Raw genomic sequence first — 23,520 nt, 5'->3', positions numbered from 1 at the left:
GATGTGAAAGACAACTGAGGAAGGCCAAGCCTTCATTCCTCTTGAGTAACACACCGCTGTGGGCTCCAGAGTGCTCCATCCTTGTCCTGCAAGGCTGACCACGTGTCTGGCCAGCGACTCCTGTTTGACTTGAACCTTGAGCAGCAGAGTGATGTCGGTGTCCTAATCACACAGAGATGCCGATGTAAACTGTCAGCACGCATCTGAGACAATGTGGGTCCCCCTGACAATGTGGGCCCCGTAGCCCAGATGCACCACAGCCTGCCTGTCTCCCCTTTAGGCCCGAAAAGGCCGGACCACCATGGTGATAGCACACCGACTCTCCACAGTCTGTAATGCCGATGTCATCGCTGCCTTGGAGGATGGAGTCATTGTGGAGCAAGGAAGCCACAGTGAGCTGATGAGGAAAGAAGGGGTCTACTTCAAACTGGTCAGCATGCAGGTATCTCCTTCCCAGTCCTCTTCCCTGTGGTTCGCCCCTCAATATTGTATTCTTTAAACAGTTAAGATAGGATGCAGACTCATGCAGACCAGTAAGAATTAGGAAAAGGCCTAAAAGTGAAAAATATATATGAGACCTTAGTTCAGAAGCAGCAGAAGACTCTATGGAAGAAAGGGCTGGGGAAGTACAGAAAAGTGCCCAAAATTCTGTGAATGTACCCTCGGGAGAGTGGTTCTTACCTGCCCGGATGACATGTCCACCTAACAGCAGGAATGGACTGAACTGAGTGGTAGGAGGAGGAGAACAATATTAAGGTCTCCAGTGGTTGGAGGAGGTCCCATGAGATCCAAAACTGCTTCGTTGATGAGCCAGCAAGACCAACAGCAAGATCTGTGGCTCTAGGAAGCCCATAGTTTGGTTGTCTTTGGTTAGGTTGACAATTATTAATTTATCTTATTAAGCATGATAGTATATTGTGCTTTATCTCACTTGAGCAACTTTGCAGAATAAGTAACTTAAAAATTTTATTCTACAACTGTGACTCATACTTGTAAGAGTATGTACACTTGCTTTCCTATTTCTGTAATTAGTATATACATACGTATTTTTGGTTTTTTAATACTTCAGATTATTCAGAATATTTCAAATGCTATCATTGTAATTACTTAAGAATAATTGTAAATAACGTGAAATTAGTCATTTCTCTAAAGTTGTATACTTGGTGTGCCTCCAGCATTTCTCTGTTCTAAATATTAACATGTGAGCACAAGTGAGCCAGAAAAAAAGTCAAAATTTTGCCTTGTTTTCTTCAGTTTTCACATGTGGAATACTAAATCTACCATGAGAAGTTGCTATAAGTTTAAGAAATTAGCATCTTGCACAGAAAGACAAGTACTGTTTCATTTCCTTTCATGTGTAGAAGCTAAAAGTTGATCTTCTAGGAGTAGAGGGTGGAATAATGGTTTCTAGAGGCTGGAAAATGGGGGAGGGATAGAGAGAGGCTGCACAAGGGCTGAGTGGTCTCACAGCAAGTCAGAAAGAATAACTTCTTTTTTTATTTATGTATTCATTGGTCCATCTTAAGTAGACAGTATGTTTACATTTATCACTGGGTGCTTGTGCCTGTCCATGATGCATCTTGGTTCTTATCTTTTCCCCCATTCCCTGTGCGCCCTTCACCCCCTCCACCCTTCCCTATTTACATAGACTTTCTTTCCATTTTTTCCTTTTCTCATAATTTTTCCTTTCCTTTCTTCCCTTTTCCCTTCCCCTCCCGCCACCCCTCCATCTTTGGACCTTTTCTTCCTATTTCAAATTATCAGTTATTCATTTTAATCATTTTTATCCTTATTTACACTTTCAGTTTCCCACACTAGAGAAACTATTCGGTATTTACACATGTGTGTCCTATTTATTTCACTTAACAGTATGGCCTCAATGTGCATTCATTTAGCTATAAATGTCTCTAGTTTCTCATTCTTTATGGCTGAGTAGTACTCCATTTTATAAAAAAACCACATCTTCTTTATCCAGTTTCCAGTTGATGGGCACTTGGGCTGTTTCCAAGCTTTAGCGATTACAAACTGTGCTGCTATAAACATGGGCGCACATATATCACTGTGGTATGATTCTTTTAATTCTTTGGGGAAGATACCCAGCAGGGGAATAGCTGGGTCAAATGGGACCTCTAGTCCTAGTTCTTTGAGGTATCTCCATACTGAGTTCCACAGTGGTTGCACCAGTCTGCACTCCCATCAGCAATGGAGAAGGGTTCCTTTCTCCCCACAGTCCCGCCAGCATTTGTTATTGGTTGATTTCTTGATAGCAGCCATTAGAAAGAATAACTTCTAATGTTCTATAGCACAGTAGGGTAACTGGTTGACAATAATTAATTATATATTTCAAAATAGCTAGTTTTGAATGTTTCCAACATGAATGATAAATGAGGTGACAGTTTTACCAATTACCCGGATCTGATAGTAGAACATTGGTGTACTGAAATATCACACGGTATCTCATAAGTACATACAATAATGTGTCAACTAAAATACATAATTATACTACTCGTATAACACATGTATACTAATATACAGACATTCTTCGTTTAACAACACAGTTCCATTCCTGCAACTAAAATGTCAAATGAATCAGTCACTGAATGAGGAATTGTGTATAGTATGTACATTACAATATTCAGAGAAATGGTCAAAGGAAATTCTAACTTAATGACTTTGCTTTTATTTATATAACTTTTAGATGCAATACTGTAATGTTTAACAGAACATAAAACTACAGTACTATAGTGTACAGTCCAGTGGCTAAAAATTTCAGTGCTGTATAAACAAGGTGTACTGTACAAAAAAAGATATTGAGGCCCTATAAACAATATGTATAGAACTGCACACACAAAAAAGGTGGGTTATAAGTCCAAGAGGTGGGTCTAAGTCTGAACAGCACACCTCAGTATAAGTCCAAACAGTCATTAACCATGTAGGTGATTAAATGAAGAATATCTGTATTTTTTAAGGGAGATGAAATAAGCATCTGAATATACCAAAGAAACCACTTAAATGTTTAAAAGAGTGAATTTGTGATATGTGAATTATATCTCAATAAAGCAGTTATGCTTTCTTTTAAAAAGAAAATGATGCAAATAAATGCATGATTAATGGTTGTTACTGAAATTTATAAATTTCCCAAAATGAATGTATCACAGAAGTGATGAAAGTTCTGCAGAGTAGGCTTGCATTTGGCAGAGGCTGCTCTCCAGCAGGAGACGAACCCCAGTGTCTTTGCCACACCATGCAGTGCTTCATTGTGTATCATATTACCTGCAATCCATTTCAGTTGTCGTGTCATTAAAGTCACCAAGGCTCTGTGATTTCACCCATGATGACACATAACCCTAAGCAAAGTAACACTTTCTCCCTTGCTGTCCTGCCCTACTGTGGTAACCCCTGGAAGAATGACCTTCCAATCTCACTGGGACTGAGGACTGAGGCAGGAGGCTGCTGGACAGTTTTGATCTTTCAATATCATATTCTCTGGGCTTTCTTTCATAGAAAAAGCTATACGTTTTCAGACTGGATGGTGGACTGGTCTGATAGAAAGGTGATAGCTTTGGGCAAGTCATTTAAGCAAATTGGGTTTTGATCCCTTCTTTGATATAAGACTAGGGCTTGTGTTACAACAACCTCAGATGCTTCTACCAGCTCTGGGATTCAGTGATTCTTAGGTGGTCTCCCCCTGGATGTCCCCACCCTTCCCACTTCCCGTTTGGGTTTGTCCCAGCCATTTATTTTCCATTTTTAGGGTGGGGAGTGTTTGAGACAAGGTCTCACTATGTAGTTCACGGTGGGCTTGGGCTCACTCTGTAGCCCAGGCTGGCCTCAAACTCACGGTGACCCTCCTGCCTCAGTCTGTGAGCCTTGGATCACAGACATGTGCACCACACTTGGTGCATTTACTTTCCTGTGGGAGAGGTGAGGAAAGAGCTGTGATGAGTCGAGGGCTCAGTAGATGCACACAGCGATGCTGCTTCCCTCTCCTCCAGCCCCAAAGGCCAACATGATTTTAATTTAACTTTGCTTGGCTTTGTTTCTAAGAACTACCAATGCTCCTTCATTGGGTAGATGGTTTTGTTGGTTCTTGGTTCTTTCTTTTAGCATATCTTAGTTGCTTTCTGATGTACAGAAATATATTCTTAGCTTTAAAAGTCTGAGCATTATAAAAACTCAAATATATATATATATATCTAAAAATTTTAAAGGCATCACAATTTAATTCTACAAATGATCATTGGCTGCTATTAATATTTACTCTTCATCTTGTTAGAGTAGGCATATCTGCCCTTGTTCCCCACTTTAGGGAGAAAGCATTGCATCGTCTCCGTTCATAGAAGGAGTTTTTGTTGGAAGTACGGAGTACATGTCTTTGATCTGTTGAGAAGGTTCTGTTCTACTTCTAGTCTCCTGATAGCTTTTACCATGAACAGCTGTAGAATTTAGTCCAATACTCTTTCTCCAACTAGTGACAGGATCATATGGCTTTCTCCTTTCCTCTGTTAAAATGATGACTTTTGGGGGTGGATCTTCCAATGCTGACCCAACACTGCCATCCCTATAATAAAACCACTTTCTACATCCTGCCAGATCTGACTTCTAAGAGTTTGTTTTGCTAAACAAATTTCTATCTGTGTTCATACTTTTTTCTTCGATTGTCTTTATCCAGTTTTAGGATTAGCACAATGTTGATTTCCTAAAATGAGGGGAGAAGTGTTCCTTCTTTTTTCTGCTTTAATTGTTTGATATAATTTATCAGTTAAAATGTTTATGAGCCTGCTGTTGTCATATAGGTAGGTTTTCAAGCTAGGAATATACTTTCTCTAATAGGTGCTATTCAAATTTTATATTTCCCCCAGAGTTAGTTTCATTAATTTGTCTTCTAAGTTACTTCTTAGAAGTTGTCAAATATATTTCAAAAGGATTTTTGTAATATGCTTTCTATATCCTTTTAAATTCTGTAAAATCTGTGGTAATGTCTCCTAGATCTTAATATTGTAATTTAAAAAATGTATAACTGATACTGTGTAACAGGAAGAAAAGGTCTAAAAGAGCAGGGTGTCGCGAGCAGGTACCGTGGGTAAAGAGGACTCGGACTCGGATGGCAGTTCACACACTTATCTTATATTATTATGATTCACTTCAATACACTTATCACACAATATTAAGTCTGCCAATTACCACGTCCCTGTACCTGTACTGCGCAAGTCCTTGTGGGGGCGCGATGTTTCCTCCCGCAGGGTCAGAGGGTCCCATCCGTAGATGAAGGGCGTCGAGTCGGCGCTAGGCTATCCGTCTCTCCGCTGGCCTCGTCCTCTGGTCTCGTCTGGTCAGCGGTAATGCTCCTTCCAGCGGGATCAGTTGTGCAGATGTGTCAGTCGGTAGTCAGATCAGCAGACTGACTGGCCGACTGGTCGGTGGACGGATTGTCGACTTGCTTGGGGTCTTCAGCTTCTTTTATACTATTCTAGCTGGGTGTTTGTGGTATTGGTTTAGACTTATCACACTGTCCAGCTTGGGGCATACTCTGCCCAAGTCGGGGTACACCCTGTCCAGTTCGGGGGTATGCCCCGTCCAGTTCGGGCTACACCCTTATCAGTTCCATACCACTTGAGGTTCTACTTTCATTACTTTCATATCTTATGGTTACACATCACTCTTATGATTGTGTTATACTTAGGTTACAGCACTCTTAAAGTCACAGCACACTTTAGGGTTACAGCACACTTAGGGTTATACAATTCCATCTTATTCCAAGCTGTTCTCCACACAGGGGAAGTGGGAGGGGTAGGGGAAGGGAAAAAAGGGAAAGGAAAAAATATGAGAAGAGGAAAAAAATGGAAACAAGGTCTTTGCAAATAGGGAAGGGTGGAGTGGGTGAAGGGAGGGCAAGGGAAGGGGAAAAAAAATAAGAACCAAGAGACTCATGTAATGGTACAAGATCCCAATGATGAATGTAACTGTATTTTATACCTAAAATGTACCAGTAAAGTTAATGGGGAAAAAAAACATTTACTCTTCATCTTGTGAGCCTGCAAGAGTTAAAAAGTATCTTAAAATTCCTTTAATTATTCAAGAGATTGGGCAACTTTTCACATGTTCAGTGGCACTTGTGTTGTTTTCATCTCTGTATGTATTTTTTCCTGTATTAGGCCATTGTTCTATTGTGTTCCTCATAATATTCTTATTGATTTATAGAAACTCTCTGTATAAAAAGAAAACACTCTTCTGTTGCACATGTTGAAAAGATTTTTTTGTTTTGTTTTGTTCCACCCAGTTTCACTCTGTTGATTGGCTGCCATAAAAAAGCTTTAAAATTTTATAAAATTAGATTATCAATTGTTTTCATATTTGAGGCTGTTATTATAAAAGATATTCACCCATATTTCCTTTCAGCATTGATTGTTTTACAATTTTACGATTAAAACTTTAAGCCAGTTAAAGTACATTCGAGTGTAAGAAATGAGGGCTATTGGTTGTAAATGTATGCTTTTTATCACCTGGTGAAAAGTGACATCTTAAATTTGAAGTTTAACGACCTCTCTGCTAAAGTGCCCAATACCAACTGAATGAGTACCTTAGATAAGGTACAAAATGTATTGAGGGACAGAATGTTCATTGGTCGTAAAAGGAAGCTAAGATCTGAATGGGCTTACTAAAGAACTGCCAGTTGAGGTGGATCCTTGATAGCATGGATGAGATTATAGAAAGAGGAAAAGATAAGAGGAGGCATTCAAGAGAGATGGTCCAGTTTGACTTGCATGAGTTAGATTTTTGCAGCTTCCAGCCTGAGCAGATGATAGGAAAGTGCGAATTGTTTTTGAGCTGCCCTTTAGGAAAATGAATCTAGTAGCAGTGTGAGAATAGATGGAAGTAAAAATGGAAAGAATCAGTTAGTTGTCTAAGCCTTTAGCCTAGGTTGGGAGATAGCATAAAATCATTTTAATAATGAGTAAGTAAGAAAGTCCACCAAGCAAAGCATATTCATGTGGTTCAAGGCAATACGTCAGCCCGCGGGCAGTATTCTCGTAGGTGCTGAAAGTTCAGCTGGAAAGCTGACGAAAGACAGCATGTGGCGATGAACATACACAAGCTACCATACGTGCATAAGGCAGCAGCCATCGGCTGAGTTTGCAGCAGAACCTGAAGGGGGAGTCAGAAGATTCTGTCACAGGGCTGACGTGCAGGTGGGCTCACCTGGGGTGAGGTATGAGTCCGGGGAAGAGTGCACAGCAGGTGAGGAGAGCAGCCTTCACCATCGCCGTGGGTGCTGACCGAGCCTTTAACTCAGCCTCCTGTGTTCGAACTTCGCTAATGTTTCTATTTCTTCTTCTTCTTTTCGTGGTGCTCATGACTTGTTCTCTGGATTCTCAAATAGTGAGCAAACTCCTGCTGGGTGATGGAAATTTGTCTTTACATTTCAGAAAGCTCTCACATACTTTAGTTCTCATATTGTTCAAATTGGAAAGAAACTTTCTGTCATTTTCAACCTTTTTTACTTTTGTGGGTTGGTGGACTTTATAATTTTCCAGCTAATCTTGACCGAAAGCTGTTATGAAATCTAAAAATCTTGACACATGCAACATTCAAAATTGCTTTGTGATTTTAAAGGACACATCTGCACAATTTAACATTTTGTTTTTCTTTCAGACATCAGGAAACCAGATCCAGTCTGAACTGGAACTAAATGAAGAGAAGGCTGCTCCTGGTATGACCTCAAATGGCTGGAAATCTCCCATATTTAGGAATTCTACTAGTAAAAGCCATAAAAATTCACAAATGAATCATAATGGCCTTGATGGAGAACCCAATGAACTTGTAAGTTCTTTTTCCACTTAAATTATGTCTCTTATTTTATACTTTTGCTATTGAAATTCTTGGCCTTGCACATAATTTTCAGGCATAGATTATTCCTACTATGAGCCATATTCTTTAAAAAAAATAACAAAAAGGAAATTCTGGGCTGGGGTGTAGCTCAGTGGCAAAGTGCTTGCCTAGTCTGTGTAAGGGCCTGCATTCCATCTCACACACACACACACACACACACGCACGCGTGCGTCCGTGCACACACGAAAATTTCTAATTTAAAATGTACTTGACAGTAAATTAAAATAAATTCCAACTAAAATGGCTTTCCAATGTTCCAAATAGATCCAAAATGTACTCTTTGTGCTAATGTGCTTAATATAAAAATTAAATGTCCCATTCATCTCTGAGGTCTACAGGGCAGTCCAAAATGAAATGTCCCGATGTCGATATACTCTAGTAGACAGGATGACCTTGGATTGCCTGTACTAGGAAACCCAGAACAGCATTGGCTTAAGCAAATTGAGAGGTTTTATTTCTCCTTCACATAAAAATTATGAGAGGTAAGAAGTTCAGGTCTAGAGTGGTGGCTGCTTAGTTAGCAGGGATGCAAGTTCCTTTCCTGATCGTTTTCACTGTTGGCACACAGCTCCCAACCACAAGGTCACACTGCACCCAAGACTGCACCTGCAGCTCTCACTACCATATCTGTGCTCCACGCAGCAGGAAGAGTAGGGACTTCCCAGCAGTCCCACCCACCCAGAGCTTTTACTTGGGAACTGTTGATCATAACTGACCCCGATGGCCATCGATGCCTTCAGGGAGTGTGGAAGTCTAAGCAGAGGATGGGGACCTGTGTATGTGCCGAAGAGAAGTGCTCTGAGGAAGAAGCCTACTTAGTGCCCTGGAGACAGGACTTCAGATAATGCTAGCTGAGAAGGAGAAACTCCTCCAGTACAAAGCAAATTAGGTTAGTCTGAAAGAAGAGGGCTGAGTGGAACCTACTTCTGTGTTCTCTGTTTCATAGGCACAGATATGACCTACATTGCCTCATGCCTATGGGTTCCACATCCACCTCCAGTGCGAAGCTAAACTGCCTCTGTAGTCAGAATATGCCTCTTCATGAGACCCACGTCCTTCATGCTTGACCAGACACATAGTTCAGCATTTGTCAAGAGTCTGATATGTGCTAGGAAGTGGATTCATTTCGAAGAATATAAAGACATAGTCTTCTTCTTTAAAAAAAAAAACACACAACAAAATCACAAGAGAAGCCTGCTCAGGGAAGAGTGAGGAAAGAAAAAGGGAGTCATCAGTATGGTTTTTCAAGTTGGCAGCACATCAGAAAAGGCAGCACTGGCAGAATTCTGGGGCAAGGAGGCCGAGATGAGGTTCTTGGGTGTCGAGGAGGACACTGTGCATCTGTCACATGCACTGTCTCCTCGGACCCTGGTGTCACCCCTGCGAGAGAGGCAGGGCTGCATCTTTCCACCATGACAAGGGAAGGACAACCCAGCTTACGTGGCCCCGCCACCACTGTCACACGAGTCCAAGTTGTGACCCTCCAGTGTCAGGACTGGACTCCAGGGCAGCTTGTGCCCAGACCTGGCCACCTCTTCTTCTGCTGAGGCTGGAGCGGAGGCCAAAGATGCCTCCGGGTGGACAGCCTTGCCGGCCTGGGCTGAGTCCTCGGGGCATCACCAAGCTGTGTGACAGGCCACCCTGCTCTCTGGGGCTCTGCAGCTCGTTCTAGAGGCCAGAGCTCAAGCCCTTTCTGTGTCTGCAAACCAGTAACTGTCATGCCATCACCAGCTTGTCCTGGTTTTATGTGTTTTTAGGATGCAGATGTGCCACCAGTGTCTTTTCTGAAGGTCCTGAAACTCAATAAAGCCGAATGGCCTTACCTTGTGGTGGGTACAGCCTGCGCCATTGCCAATGGGGCACTGCAGCCAGCATTTTCCATCATATTTTCCGAGATGCTCGCAGTGAGTTTGGAAACACTGTGTAACAGTTTGAATTAAATCAGTCCCTCAGCTGTTTCTTATCAGACCCTGCCCAGCTTCCTCCATCCTGGGGTTAAGCAGCTCAAATTAAACTATGCCGAAGTCCCTACTTCCTTCTTTTTTTTTCTTTTGGTACCGGGGATCAAACTTGGGACCTTGCTCTTGCAAGGCAGGCGCTGGAACCACTGAGCTAAATCCCCGGCCCCCCTAGTTCCTTCTGAGGTAAGATGTAAGGGAAAGGGGAAGTAGCCTTTGAGCTGTTCCGAGTTCTGGCGTCAGTGAGGATATACAGTGTAGAATCAGGGAGGAAGCTTTCTAAGTGGCTCTCTTCTGTTGCTCCAACTGGGTGAGGCTGTGGCCCTCATCTGTGGAGAGCTGCTGATGATGTCCCAGCGGAGGCAGGATGCTGGAGCAGCTGGAGCGTTCCAGGCAGAGCATGCAACCAGCCCAGTCTCTGAGCACAGCCTGGCCTCACCACTGAGTGTGTGGGCGAGCAGGCAGGGTGCATTCCCTCTCTGTATCTCAGTTTCCTCATCTACGAGGTGACCCTGGCTGCTAGGAAGCGGAGGATTAAGAGGTGTAGAGATAACTATGTGGAAAACATGTAGGAGCGACTGGCTCATGGTGAGTACTCGCTTTAAAAATGTGACCCTCGGGCTCGGGATGTAGCTCAGTGGTTACACCACCTGCCTCGCCAGCGAAAGGTCCCGTGTTCGATCCCGGTACCAAAAAACAAAAGTGACCCTCAAGCCATTGTTTCCTGGAGGAATCAGCAAGGATGGGAGGAGTGAACCAGCTGGGCTTTGCGAAATTCTTCCGCAGATTTTCGGGCCAGGGGATGACGCGATGAAGCAGCACAAGTGCAACATGTTCTCTCTGCTCTTCCTGGCCCTGGGGATTATTTCTTTCTTCACTTTTTTCCTTCAGGTAAGTGCCCGTGACCTGCCCTTCTCAGCAGTCCGCAGTTCAGTTAGGGGAAATTAGGACCCAAGGGAGCGTTGGAAGCCTGAGCTGCAGAGACAGAGGTCAGACTCTGTTGCAGGATTGCTGGGGCCCTGCTGTCCCAGGGTGCAAGACCCCCTGCGGCAGGAGTGTCTCCGAGGAGGAGGGGCAGCACTGGGGGCCAGCTGCCCACTGAGACGCGCTGGCTGCACACCGGGAGGTGCAGCACGCAGCTCTCTCTGGTTTGCTTCAACTGTGGCGCTAGGGACCCCCACCCCACCACCCCCCCATTGATGAACTGTTGGAAAGAACACACATTTTGTTTTCAGCTTTGCAGAGCTGCCCAAACAAAGCTAGTTAAACTTGTTCCAGTTGTTCTTTCCTACCTAAGTAGACTTTTATCAGATTTCTTTTGCTTTGTTTATCCCATGGCCATCACGAAGTCCTCTTATTCAGTCAGCAAAAATACTGTTTCCTGGTCGTGCCCAGCTGCACTACTTTCATCACTGCTGAGCCCGTGTACAGTAAGCTGAGCTTTCCACTTAGAAGTCGTGGCTTCGCTCCACACGGCGAGGACCAGTCAGGCCCGCCCTGGGCTTGGCAGGTCAGGGGGCGGTGTTTGTGGGTGTGGGACCAGCAGCTGCTGCCTGGCAGAGCGTGGGCCGTGTGCAGCGGAGAGAGCAGCGGGGCTGTGCTTCTCCCAACAGGCCAGGAGAGGGGTTGGCAGGCAGGGAGGCTTGGGGGGGAAGAGCAGCCCCTTGCTCTCCAGCCGAGAGCAGTGGGCGGTGCCAGAAACGGAGCGGGACTTCTCGGAAGGCGCCCCTCCTCATCCCCCGCACAGAGCCCAGCGACTTCTTGCAACTCACTGTCGTTAAACGCGGTGTCTTGGTGCCTGAGACGCGGACCTTGGCGGTGCTCCACGATGAACCTACTCAGAATGGTTCCGAAGCCCAAACCGAAGAGCTTCAGTTTTCCGTCTTATTCCTTCTGCCCTGCACTAGGGACGTCGGGGCGCATCCGTGCGAGGCGGGCCTGGGGTGGACTCCGTCCCGGGCCTTGTTACTGCAGTGGTTGGCTCGCGTGCAGAGCCTGAAGCCAGTGGGAGCGCGCGCTGTGTCAGGACTGGCAACGAGAGCCTGCTTTTCTCGCCCAGGGCTTCACCTTTGGGAAGGCCGGAGAGATCCTCACCTCGAGGCTGCGGTCACGGGCTTTCGAGGCCATGCTGAGACAGGTGCGCGCGGCCTGCGGGTCTCCGTTTCTTTCTCTCAAAGCCACTTCCTGTCCTGTGGCGTCTGCCGTGCGGCTTCCTCCAGGGAGTCTGAGCGGCGCCCTCCAGGCTGGCTCGGTCCTTCCACACCTGGCTCCTGCGAGTTTCCGGGGAAGTGGCCCGATTCCAGCAGCCGTTTCTCAGCCCACAGTGTCTGCATCCACGAGACACGGTGACTCCGGGTGCCTTTGTACAAAGCAGGTGGCTGGCGTGGGTTTTTGTTTCAGCAATTACGGAAATTAAAAGGCAGTAGCATTTGTAGTCAGAAGTTTTCATTGGAAAATCTGTTACAGAAGGAAAGTAAAGCTGGTCGTCCCGTAGGCAGCCCAGGAGAGGAGGGGAGCGGGCTCCCGCACAGCTTGCTCTCGTTTGGAGCTAATTTTAAGTTGCGTTTTGTACTGCAGGACGTGAGCTGGTTTGATGATCATGGAAACAGCACCGGTGCACTTTCCACAAGACTTGCCACGGATGCCGCCCAAGTCCAGGGGGTGTGTACACTGCACTCTACTGGTCTCTTCCTTTAAAACAAGTCTGTAGAATAGCTGTATCTGTTAGGATGCTCAGCTGGAAAGAGTAGAGAGCCCGGTTCAAATTGGCTTCAACAGTAAGACAAAGGTTAAACTTCGGGATCCAGTGACGGACGCACGTGCTCCAAAATGTGCTCCAGCCCCCAGGCCCCTCCCCCATGTGGCCGAGCGCCCCCCGGGCCTGGCTTCATCCCTCGTGGGTGTAGGCTGGCACTGGGCGTGATTACAGGCACAAGCTTCTCTGTTTCCCATCAGCGGCAGAGGGCACACGCCTGCACCTCAACCGCCAGACACGAGCCGCGCACCCAGCCCTGAGCCAGTCGCTGTCCGGGGGAGGCTGTGCCTGGCCAGCGCGCCTGCCCTGGGCTCGGACTCTGCTGCTTCTGCACAGTGGCTCCGCCTTTCTGAACAGTGTGCTCTGTGGTGATGTCGCGGGCTGAGGACACTGTGGCCTGGCCTTGGAGGGGTCAGTTTCCATCTCCACGTTTGGAGCACTAAATGCTCTTTAAGGTCAGGGGAGCATGGTGGCATCGGTTTCCTCCTCAAACTGTCCATGAGCACGTGTGTGTGCTGCCCCGCGCCGCGCACAGAGCAGAGCCCCCTCGGGCGGGTTCTGCCACGAGCTCCGCGGGCAGCAGAGGGACGAGAGCTAAAGGCTCAGCGACACAAACCTGTGGGCTTCGCGGGTCATCGCAGAGAGGGTGGAAGCAGCCCAGCCGTGAAGCTGGGCACCCTGCTCACCAAGAGGCCTGGGCTGCGCAGTTGTCTCAGCAGCCACGCAGCCCAGGCTCCGTGCACCTCAGCGCCGTCCATCTGTCTTCTAGGCCGTAGGCACCAGGCTGGCTCTGATCACCCAGAACACAGCAAACCTCGGAACTGGCATCATCATCTCCTTTATCTACGGTTGGCAACTGACTCTCTTGCTGTTAGCAGTTGTTCCATTTATTGCTGTATCGGGAATCATTGAGATGAAAATGTTGGCTGGAAATGCCAAAAGAGATAAAAAAGAACTGGAAATAGCTGGGAAGGTGGGTTGAACAAGCTTCAATTAGTAGAAGTGTTTTCGGACAGCTTTTATTGGAATGATCACAATATACATGTTTTAATGTTGGAGTTCACTGCAACTCCGAATCACTCCCAATGCAGTAGGAGGTATTTTACCACTGTAATACTGCCTTCAACTTAAAAATGAGGTGATCAGTATAAAGCTTTTGGCCTAGGGAAAGTACTCACCATGTGGTTATTCCAGAGAACTGGGTTTTCAGCATGTTTCCTATTAATACCCTGATGCCATTGTCAAAAAAAAGTCATCTTGTTTTACAGATGAGGAGACCCGAGGACAGCAGAAGGGAGTTGTTCAAGGGCAGACATTTGCCCTCTTTAAGGGGACTGTGCTTTTCCTTCTCGGCTGTGCTTTCGACCTTCTAGGTTGGCAGCCACCAGATGGCAGCAGTGCCCCGATTCCTGGGCAGCCCTCCTAGGAGGCAGGGAATGATGGTGCCCAAGTTCGCCTGCAAAGCAGGACCTCGGCACAGCAGAGGTTCCGCAGGGTTCAGGTCCACATCTAGTTCCAGAGCGCCTACCTCTTCACAGGTGTTCAAATGTGACTAAATCTACGTAGGAACACTTCACACTAGGAACGTAGTGTGAACACGCAGGAACACTTTGCACATACATGCCTTTAAATATTCAAGTGTGGATTAAGATCACAAACATAATTCTTTTCTTTTTTTTCATTAAGTTTATTGGTACATTTTAGGTATATAATACAGTTACGTTCATCACTGGAAATTTGCACCTGTACATGATGGATCTTGGATCTTATTTTCCCCCCTTCCTCTACCCTCCCTTCAATCCCTCCATCCCTCCATCCCTCCCTATCTACAAAGACTTTGTTTCCGTTTTTCACTTTCCCATATTAATTCCATTCCTTTCTTTCCTTTCCTCTACCTCTCCCACTTCCTTCCCCTTTGCCCCTTTTCTTCCTATTTCACATTATCTATTATACGTTTTAGTCCTTATTTACACTTTCAGTTTCTCACACTAGAGAAACTATTTGGTATTTACACATCTGTGACCTATTTATTTCACTTAAGAGTATCGGCTCAATGTGCATCCATTTAGCTATAAATGTCTCTAGTTTCTCATTCTTTACGGCTGAGTAGTACTCCATTTTTTAAAAAAAACACATTTTCTTTATCTAGTCTCCAGCTGGTGGGCACTTGGGCCACAAACATAATTCTTACAGTTGTAAATGCCATCCTTTATTGAAACATTGGGCCACAAAGCTGACAATGAATATTAATATGATCGTTTCCATAGCCCACACTTAAAACCCTTTCACAGATGTCACCGCCCTGGCCTTCACCACAGTCTTAGGGGCCAGGACAATGTCCCTGGCTCTGAGGGGGAAAGCAATTCACTCAGCTGTGTGGAATTGAGGGCGAGATTAAAATTACAACCTGGCATGTGTGCTGCCTGATGACCCTCCCCAGCACCAGCTGCAGCTCCATGCGAGCATTTTAGTCAGGACAGGGACAGCTCTATTCTACACAGGGAGCCCAAGCTCTCCAGTGGGCCGTGGACGGCTCCCAGGGTCCCAAGCCCCGGACTGTCCTCTGGCCATACCTGCAGGGCTGCAGGCTGGCCTTGCCTTCCCTTCTGTGTCCCAGCACTGAAAGAAAAACCCTGTCATGGCTTCCAGCCCGTCAACACTCCGACTTTCTACTGGTTTCCTCCTCGCACTGCTACTCTAGGCTGAGTTTTAAGTAGCCACTTTAACCTAATAGCAGACATAATGAGAGATTAAAAACTTTAAATGTTATTTAGCAGCAGTTCAGTCATAGTTCAGTTTCATTTCTCAGCCCACTGTTGATTACTTGAGGGAACTAGGGTTGGAATGAAGGTTCTGGACACCCCCACGTCACTGTGTGCTCAAAAAGAAATGCTCGAATTTATCCGGGAGCGGATTAGTTACAGCTGAAGTACGTCGCACTCGGAATGTTCCCGTTCTGGAAAAGGCTTGTAATGAGGGTGTTGGCCCTGAAAGTCACTGTGCCCACAATCACATTTGTCCCGTGATGTGAGCTGATGGAATCTGAAGTCGTACAGCCACGCACATCTGCCACTGGTGTCGCAGCCCCTTCCCGGTGACCCGGGTCAGTGGACGGGCTGGCACTCCCAAACTCCCTAGGTGAGGGCCTGCATCCCAGAGCTGCCCACAAAGCATCACCCGTGGCCAGGAAGCCCAGGGCCGAGTGAAGGCCACTCTTGGCTGCCTTCTCCACCTGGGCAGGCCCTGTGCTGTGGCTCACTGACCAGAGCCCTAGGCGGGAGGAGTCCTTGCAGTGGTGAAGCAGAGTGTTTACCTGCCGGGCTTGCTGTGGGTCTAAGGGATTGCTTCAACCAAGGAGCTAACATCCTGACCGCCGCTGTTAGGTCTTTGCTTTCGAGTACGATAAAGATGGAAAGCTTCTCAGCTGAAGGTATGTAGGGTTTTGCTTTCACCTGGTTACAGAAACTGAGCCTGAGATCAGAGTCTCAGCTGGTACACAGGACGCCATTGAGCCGGGAGTCCGGGCTACAGAAGCACGTGTCCGACTGCCCCGACAGCACTCCCCACGCTGGTCCAGCCAGTGCGGGTGCCAAGGACACGGGGTCGAGTCACACGGACCGCTCTGGGCTGCAAGCTCTGCTGTCCCTGAGCCTCTGCCTGCTCCCTGTCCAGACCAGCGTGTCACACCATGCGGCATCACGTGGTGACGATGTCCTCCGTCCACGCCTCGCCCGGGTCTGGGAAGCCCAGGCTGACTGACGCGGCTTAGCCCAGCAGCCTTGTTGTTTTTTGGTACCAGAGATCAAACTCAGGACCTTACACTTGGGCTTGTGAGACAGGCGTCGGCACCACTGAGCTAAATCCCCAGCCCAATCCCTGACCTGTTCTTAAAAGATTTTTATTGTAAGACAGGGTTTCGATATGTCCCTAAATTGCCCAGGCTAGACCCAAACTTGTGATTCTCCTGCCCCAGCCTTCCAGACTGCTGGGATTACAAGCATGTGTCACCATACCCAGCTCCTTCAGGAGACTTTTGACAGAGCCCTACGCCTCACATGTTTATTGTTTCAGAAATAAAAGAGCTGCTTCTAACAAAGGTCTGTTCTATTACAGATTGCAACAGAAGCAATAGAAAATATTAGGACAGTTGTGTCTTTAACCCAGGAAAGAAAATTTGAATCAATGTATGTCGACAAACTGGATGGGCCTTACAGGTAAAGAACACGCTTGCTGAGAGTCCAGAGCTTTCCCAAGACTGAATTATTGCTCCCCAAAGATAATAAAACTTCTGCTGTAGATAATATGGCCTTAAGGATGCCCTTTCCTCAGTAATTATCTCACTGAAAATAACCACAGGATTAGACATTTACATCTCTTTTTAAAACACATAAGAAAGGGAATAAGAGCAAGGCGGGGGTGTAAGGGGTCAAGCGGGGCTGGATGTGAACAAACCGATACAATGCGCACCCGTCGGCCCACAGGAAACTAGGGGAGCAGGGTAGAGGCGACGGGGGAGTGATGGAGAAAGGAGTGTGCGTGTACAGGTCTGTCAAAGCCTGTGTCTGAAAAGGACCGGGCAATGGAAGGAGAAGCAAGGTTAGGTTTGTAAGAGCGAGCGGCACAGAGGGTTACAGAAGAGCAGGTCACAGGTGCAGGCAGCAGACACCAGCTGGAGCTCCAGGATGCGCATCCAGTGAGAGGTCACTCACTCCTGCATTTTCGTGCCCATTTGCTCTGACATGTGGCTGTTCCCATGTATGCACTCACCTGGGACTTTATGGTTTATTTTGAACTTTAAAGAATTAACAAGGAATAAAAAGCTGAAGCAAATTATTAACTTGGTCATAATTGAAAGATCCAATAGCCTTGTAAATTGTTCAGTGATGGTAAGTTTTATAACACTGTGGTCACAGCACCTAAGTTGTACCATCCACATCAGTAATACTGATTTTTTTTTCCTTGTTAAATGTCTCCTTTCTAATTTGAAAGTAAATAAATTGCGAATCTTTTGGAGAATTTAGAAACCTAATGAAGTGTGGCATGGGTCTGATTAGAAATGGTGCTAAACCAACTGTCCAGGGTTGCTAGGAGCTAGCTTGAGGAAGGACTTCCAGTGTGTGTTATATAGACTTAATAACCCAAGCTGTGTGAACTACATCTAGGCACAGCAGACCAGGTCGTAGTAGTAAGAGATTACACTGGGATGATTCAAGCGCTAGTTCTGTGATACTTTAGGTGGTTTTGAAACAACAGCTGTATTTATGTCAGGGCCTTGAACATCTGAGTCATCAGATGCAGCGTGAAGTAGGAATACCAGAACCATCCGAGCCTCACTGTGAGCTAGGCACTATGTTGTTTCACTGTACTCAGTTCTCACTGCAGTTCTGACAACAGTGATTATCTGTTCTACACAGAAAACTGGTGCCTTCCGAGATGAATCACTTAGCCAAGCCAACATAATGTAAGGTAGAATCGAAGCCCCAATGAGAAGCCTTGCTCTTTGCGCTCCATAATGCTGACAGTGGCTGAATGCACTGATTATGAATGTACTAATTTGCTTTTCAGGAACTCGGTGAGGAAGGCACACGCCTATGGAATCACATTTAGTATCTCACAAGCATTTATGTATTTTTCCTACGCTGGTTGCTTTCGATTTGGTGCCTATCTCATTGTGAATGGACACATGCGCTTCAGGGATGTTATTCTGTAAGTAGCTTTAAAAATACTAAGATGATTCTATAATAACCCCATAACAGTTTCAATAGGTTTACGCAAAGATTGGGAGTAGGAAAAAACCCACTTGTCCAAGGGAGTTAAATTTAGGGGCGCCCTCACCCTGGCAGGCTCAGAAAGCTGATCTTGACGATACTACAAGTGCAGTTTCATCACCTCATGAACTAACAGCAGTCGAGCTTGTGAAAATAATCATAAAGCAGAACTGCAGCTGTTCACGTAACCCAGCCAGAAGCACGGCGAGTTTTCTCACCATGTAGAAAGGAGGCGGAAAAACATCATAAGGGGGCGGAGGAGCGAGGGAAATGGAGACGCGACCTGTTTGCCTGGCAAACCCTGAGTTGACTGGGGTCCCTGTGGATGCAAACGTGTACTGACGAAAAGGAGAAAAGTTGACCACGGCTGTGGCCTCAGAGCAGAGGGCTAGATGGTGTGCCATGAGCTGCCATGGCCAGGCCGCAGCCAGAGTCCTGTCCCCACCAGGCCCCAGAGAGCTCCGCCAAGGCGCTCCTCGTGCCCTGCCCACCTCTTTCCTCGGTTTCCAAGGCCTAGCAAAGGTCTTCCTGCTCGATGAATTCTTCTTTTCAAAATTGGCCGAGGACATTGAATGAAGTTGCAGTTCAGGTTTGAAAGAAGGAAACCATTCCTTTTAAAATCATTTGGCATATTTCTGCTCTTGTAGGATGATTTTAAAGCAGTGCTGAATAACCTTTCTTGAAATGAGGTCAAGGAGAAAAGTGAAAGTGTCTAAGAGTTATTTTGTTTTTGTCCAAAATTAAAATAAGCTTAACACACACACACACACACACACACACACACACACACACACACACACGAGTCACACAGTCTTTTTATCAGTGAAAACCCCAGCAGGAGACAAAGGGTGCATCACATGGGTAACTCAGGGGTTTGCTGAGGGGCCTGTTCCCTGGCACAGCAGGGTGGTGTCCAGGACCGCAGTGCCCAGGAGAAACTGACACCACCTGTGCCTCCAGGACAAGCAAGGGAAGAGTTCGGAGCTCAGCAAGGGGCCTTCCATGTCTTCAGTGGGGAGAGCTGCCACACATGCGGGCAGTGCCACAAGAAACAAATCCTGCAACCTCTTCTCTAGCCTCCAGCACCTTGCTAACCCTTCCACTGGCCAAACCCTGTTAGAAGCCAGAGCACAGGAAAGTCCTCTGAATGTAGTCCTGAAGTCAGCCTTCGGGCATGGAGCAGGAAGCCCTCGGAGGAGAGGGAGGCAGTGTCAGCGGGGGGGGGGTGACCCGTTTCTCTGTCTGCAGCACTGCCATCTGCAGAAAATGGCCCTGCTTCATATGTAACCACTGAAATGTTTAATTGTGGATCACTGAAAGACACATTTTTCATCTCTCGTGTTAAAGGAGGTTAACAGGCTAATTAGAGGAATGACAGCCACAGGGGGTTGTTCATCACCATTTTAAAACTTCACTCTTGGAAACTAACCATGTTGTCAAGTATTTGAAGGAAAACCTAGTGTGCCCACCATCCCTGTCCCCAGTACTGAGCACATTTTCATATCTTAGATTTAAAGGTTTGGGAGTGAGAACTTAGCAAGTTCTCCATTATTCCTAGACAGTGATCCCTCCCTCTCCGGGGCCTCCAGTGGCAGAACTGGATTGCCGTGTAGAGGCGAAGACTGCAGGGCGTTAGTGCTCCCTAAAAGCTGTTATCTTCAACATCCACTCCTTCAAGAACATATAATTAGAAAATAAGCCTTTAATTCAGAATAGCTGTTTCTTCAGGGTAATGTCAAAGGTCATTTTAATTGTGAAAGAAAAGATATTTCTAGTAAAGGCATATTTTCCCTAACTGTTTTTATTGTTACTGTGTGTTCATCGTGCCTACCACACTAAGGAAGTTCAGTGTGATGTGTCTATACACAAAGTACATACACTGATCACCTCTAACCACCCCTTTCTGTCCTTCTGTCCCATCTTCCCAATCCCTAATAATATCTATTCTCCTTTCAGGTCAACTTTTTAGTTCCCACATATGACACTTGTCATTCTGTGTCTGGCTTATTCCACTTACCGTAATGTCCTCTGGTTCTTTCCATTTTGTTACAAGTGACAGGATTTCATTCTTGTTTATGGCTGAATAATATTACACACCACATTCTGAAAATCCATTTGTCTTGGCTACATTTCTCATTGCTGAGACAAAATACTCAACACCCAAAGTTAAAGGAGTAAAGGTTTATTTGACTCACAGTTTGTAGAAGTTTCAGTTCATAGTCAGCTGGCTGCAAGGCAGGGTGGCACGGCAGAGGGCATCACAGAGGAGAAACAGTTCATGGCAGGCAGAAGGCACCAAGCAGCAAGGCACAAGCAAGAAGCAATGACCATCTTTCTGTCCCTTGTATCTTATCCATGCTACCCACCTTTAGGCGGGCAGCACTCACACTCTTAATCCTAGCATTGCATCCTTGATAGCAGCATCACACACCCTAGATTCAGCCAGCTCCACAGAGCCCCACCTGTGACTGCACGAGGCTTTGGGGACACCTAGACACCAGCCATAGCAGCATTCACCTGTTGTTGGGCACCGAGGCTGATTGCATCCCTTAGCTGCTGTTTACACTGCCCAGGAAGTGTGCACACAGAGGTGTCCTTCACTGTGGTGACCACATCACTGTGGGCTTGCCCCCAGAGTAGGACAGGGCACAGTATGAGGTCTCATGTCCGTCTTCTGCAGAGCCCCATGTGCTTTCCTCAGTGTCGACACTGATCCACATTCCCACCAACAGTGAGGCACAGGCCTTTTTCTCCACCCCTCACCGGCATTTGTTTCATTACTGTCTCACATATTTGTGCATCATTTGTGTTCTTCTTTTCAGAAATGTCTATTCAGATCTTTTGCCCATTTTAAAAACGGATAGTTCATTTTTAATTAAGCTTTTTGAGTTCCTTCATATATTGTAGATATTAATCCCCTCTCAGGTCAGATGACTAGTTGGAAAATATGTATTACCATTCTTAGGTTGTCTCTTCACTTTTCAGTTGTTTCCTTTGTTGTGCAGAATCTTTTCATCTACTTTTGCTTTGGGGGTCTTATCCAGGAAATTATTGCCTGTCTTGAAGTGTCTCCCCATGTTTTCTACTAGTAGCTTCAGAGATTCAGGTCCTCCCTCGAGGCCTCTGGGCCACTGTGAGTTGGTTTCTGTGAAAGTGAGAGATAGCATCAAGTCTCTGTCCATCTTCTGCCTGTGGATGTCCTGTTCTCCCAGAACCATTTATTGAAGAGACTGTCCTTTCTCCGCTCCATGTTTTGGCACCTTCATGCAGAATGAATTGGCTGTAGATGAATGGGTTCACTTCTGAGTCTCTATTCTGTCCACTGGTTTATATGTCTGTCTTTATCAACGTTTGCTATTTGGGTTATCATGGCTCTGCAGTAAGTGTTGAAATCAGGCTTCATTCTTTTTACTGCAGATTGTTTTGCCTGTTTGGGGTCTTTTGTGCTTCCATGTAAATTTTGAGATTGTTTTTTCTAGTTCTATGAAGAACGTCATTGCTATTTTTACGGGGGCATTGAAATTGTAGATTTCTTTGGGTAGTATGAACATTTTAACAATATTCTTCCAACCCATAAACATGGAAAACCTATTTTTTGTGTGTCCATTTCAATTTCTTTTATCAGTCATTATTGAGGATTTTCTTCTGTTTGGTTAAGTTTATTCATAGGTATTTTATGTATTTTTGTAGCTATTGTGAATGGGATTGATTTCATGATTTCTTTCTCAGCAAATTAACTGTTGACTCATAGAAGAAGCTACTGAGTTGTATGTGTTACTAGGGATGTATCAGTTCTGATAGCCTTTTGGTGGAGACCTTCGTTTCTCTGAAAAATAGAATCTTGCAAACAAGAATAATTTGACTTCCTCCCTTACTGTTCGTGCATCTTTTCTTTCTCTCTTGCCTAACTGCTCTGAGTAAAATGTCTGGCACTATAATGAGTGGAAGTGGGCACCCTCATGTTGTTCACAGTGTCAGAGGAAATGCTTTCAGCTGTTCTCCTTCACTGTGATGCAACTCTGGTTTTGTCACACATAGCCTTTGTGGTGCTGCATACAATCCTTTTCTAATTTTCTCAGGGTCTTTTTAAGGGATGGTTAATTCTATCCATGCTTCTGCCCCTATTGAGATGATCATATACCTTTTATCCCTCATTGTGTTGATGTGATATATTATGTTTCCTGATTTACATATGTTGAGCCATCTTTTTATTCCTGGGCTGAAAGCAATTTGACCATGTGCATAATCTTTTTGCTGTGCTGTTGAATTCAATTTGCTAGTATTTTGTTGGGAAATTTTGCATTTATGTTAGACCAATAGGGAAAACAGTCTATAATTTTCTTTTTTCTCTTCATTTCCATTTATTTATTTATTTATTTGTTGTGGTGGTGGTGTGCTTGTCAGGTTTTGGTAACAAAGTAATGGTCTCCACCACCTGCCTCGCAAGTGCAAGGTCCCGAGTTCGATCCCCGGTACCAAAAAAACAAAACAAACAAAGTAATGGTCATAGAATGAGTTGGAAAATGTCTCCTTTCTTTCAATGCTATGCAAAAGTTTGAGAAGGACTGATAGTTTTTTTGAAGTTTAGTAAAATTCAGCAGTGACAGTCTGGGCTTTCTTTTGTTGAAAGATATTTTATTGAAGATTCAATCTCATTACTTGTTATTGGTGCATTCAGGAATTTTCTGTCTTCTTGGTTCACTTTTGGTTGGACATGTGTTTGGAAATGTGTCCATTTATTCTCAGTTTTCTAATTTGTTGGCATATATTTTGATGATCTTTTGAATTTATGTGATGTCAATTATAATCTTCCCTTTTACACTTCTATTTTATGTATTTGGTTAATCTAGATAAAGATTTGTCTTTTTATCTTTGCAAAGAACTAACTTCATTTTTCATCGGTCTCTTGTACTTTTTTCTGCTCTGATCTTTCTTTTCTTGTACTAATTTTAGGCTTAATTTGTACTTTTCTAAGTTCTTGAGGTATATCAATAGGTTATTTTTTAATGTAGGCACTCATTGTTATAAACTTCTCTCTTAATACTGCTTTTGCTGTTTTCGACAGATTTTGATATGTTGTGTTGTCCTTTCTATTCATTTCTAGAAATGTTTAAATTTCACTGACTTCCTTCATGACCCATTTCTCATT

At 45.3% G+C, this 23,520-nt stretch overlaps 1 protein-coding gene across 4 annotated transcripts in view; it reads left to right on the top strand.

Moving 5' to 3' along the window:
* The window catches only part of Abcb4 (ATP binding cassette subfamily B member 4), a 66,494-nt gene that overhangs the window by 29,087 nt on the left and 13,887 nt on the right, over positions 1-23,520 (top strand). For 3 of the 4 annotated variants that reach the window (XR_015449452.1, XM_004839795.4, XM_013070363.3), the window contains 10 exons: positions 281-442; positions 7,654-7,821; positions 9,648-9,794; positions 10,635-10,739; positions 11,198-11,278; positions 11,908-11,985; positions 12,426-12,509; positions 13,373-13,576; positions 16,717-16,817; positions 18,169-18,309. Coding sequence is in view for 3 of the 4 variants with exons in the window: in XM_004839795.4 (XP_004839852.3) it covers positions 281-442; positions 7,654-7,821; positions 9,648-9,794; positions 10,635-10,739; positions 11,198-11,278; positions 11,908-11,985; positions 12,426-12,509; positions 13,373-13,576; positions 16,717-16,817; positions 18,169-18,309 (1,271 nt within the window). In the remaining variant the exon portion in view is untranslated. The remainder of the gene's footprint in view (positions 1-280; positions 443-7,653; positions 7,822-9,647; positions 9,795-10,634; positions 10,740-11,197; positions 11,279-11,907; positions 11,986-12,425; positions 12,510-13,372; positions 13,577-16,716; positions 16,818-18,168; positions 18,310-23,520) is intronic. The other variant, XM_004839793.4, reaches the window with a different exon arrangement.

The sequence above is a fragment of the Heterocephalus glaber genome, unplaced genomic scaffold, assembly GCF_053883595.1.
Source record: "Heterocephalus glaber isolate CG9 unplaced genomic scaffold, H.glaber_assembly_v1.0 deba00000678, whole genome shotgun sequence".
Taxonomy (NCBI): domain Eukaryota; kingdom Metazoa; phylum Chordata; class Mammalia; order Rodentia; family Bathyergidae; genus Heterocephalus; species Heterocephalus glaber.
This window is presented reverse-complemented; position numbering and strand designations above follow the sequence as displayed.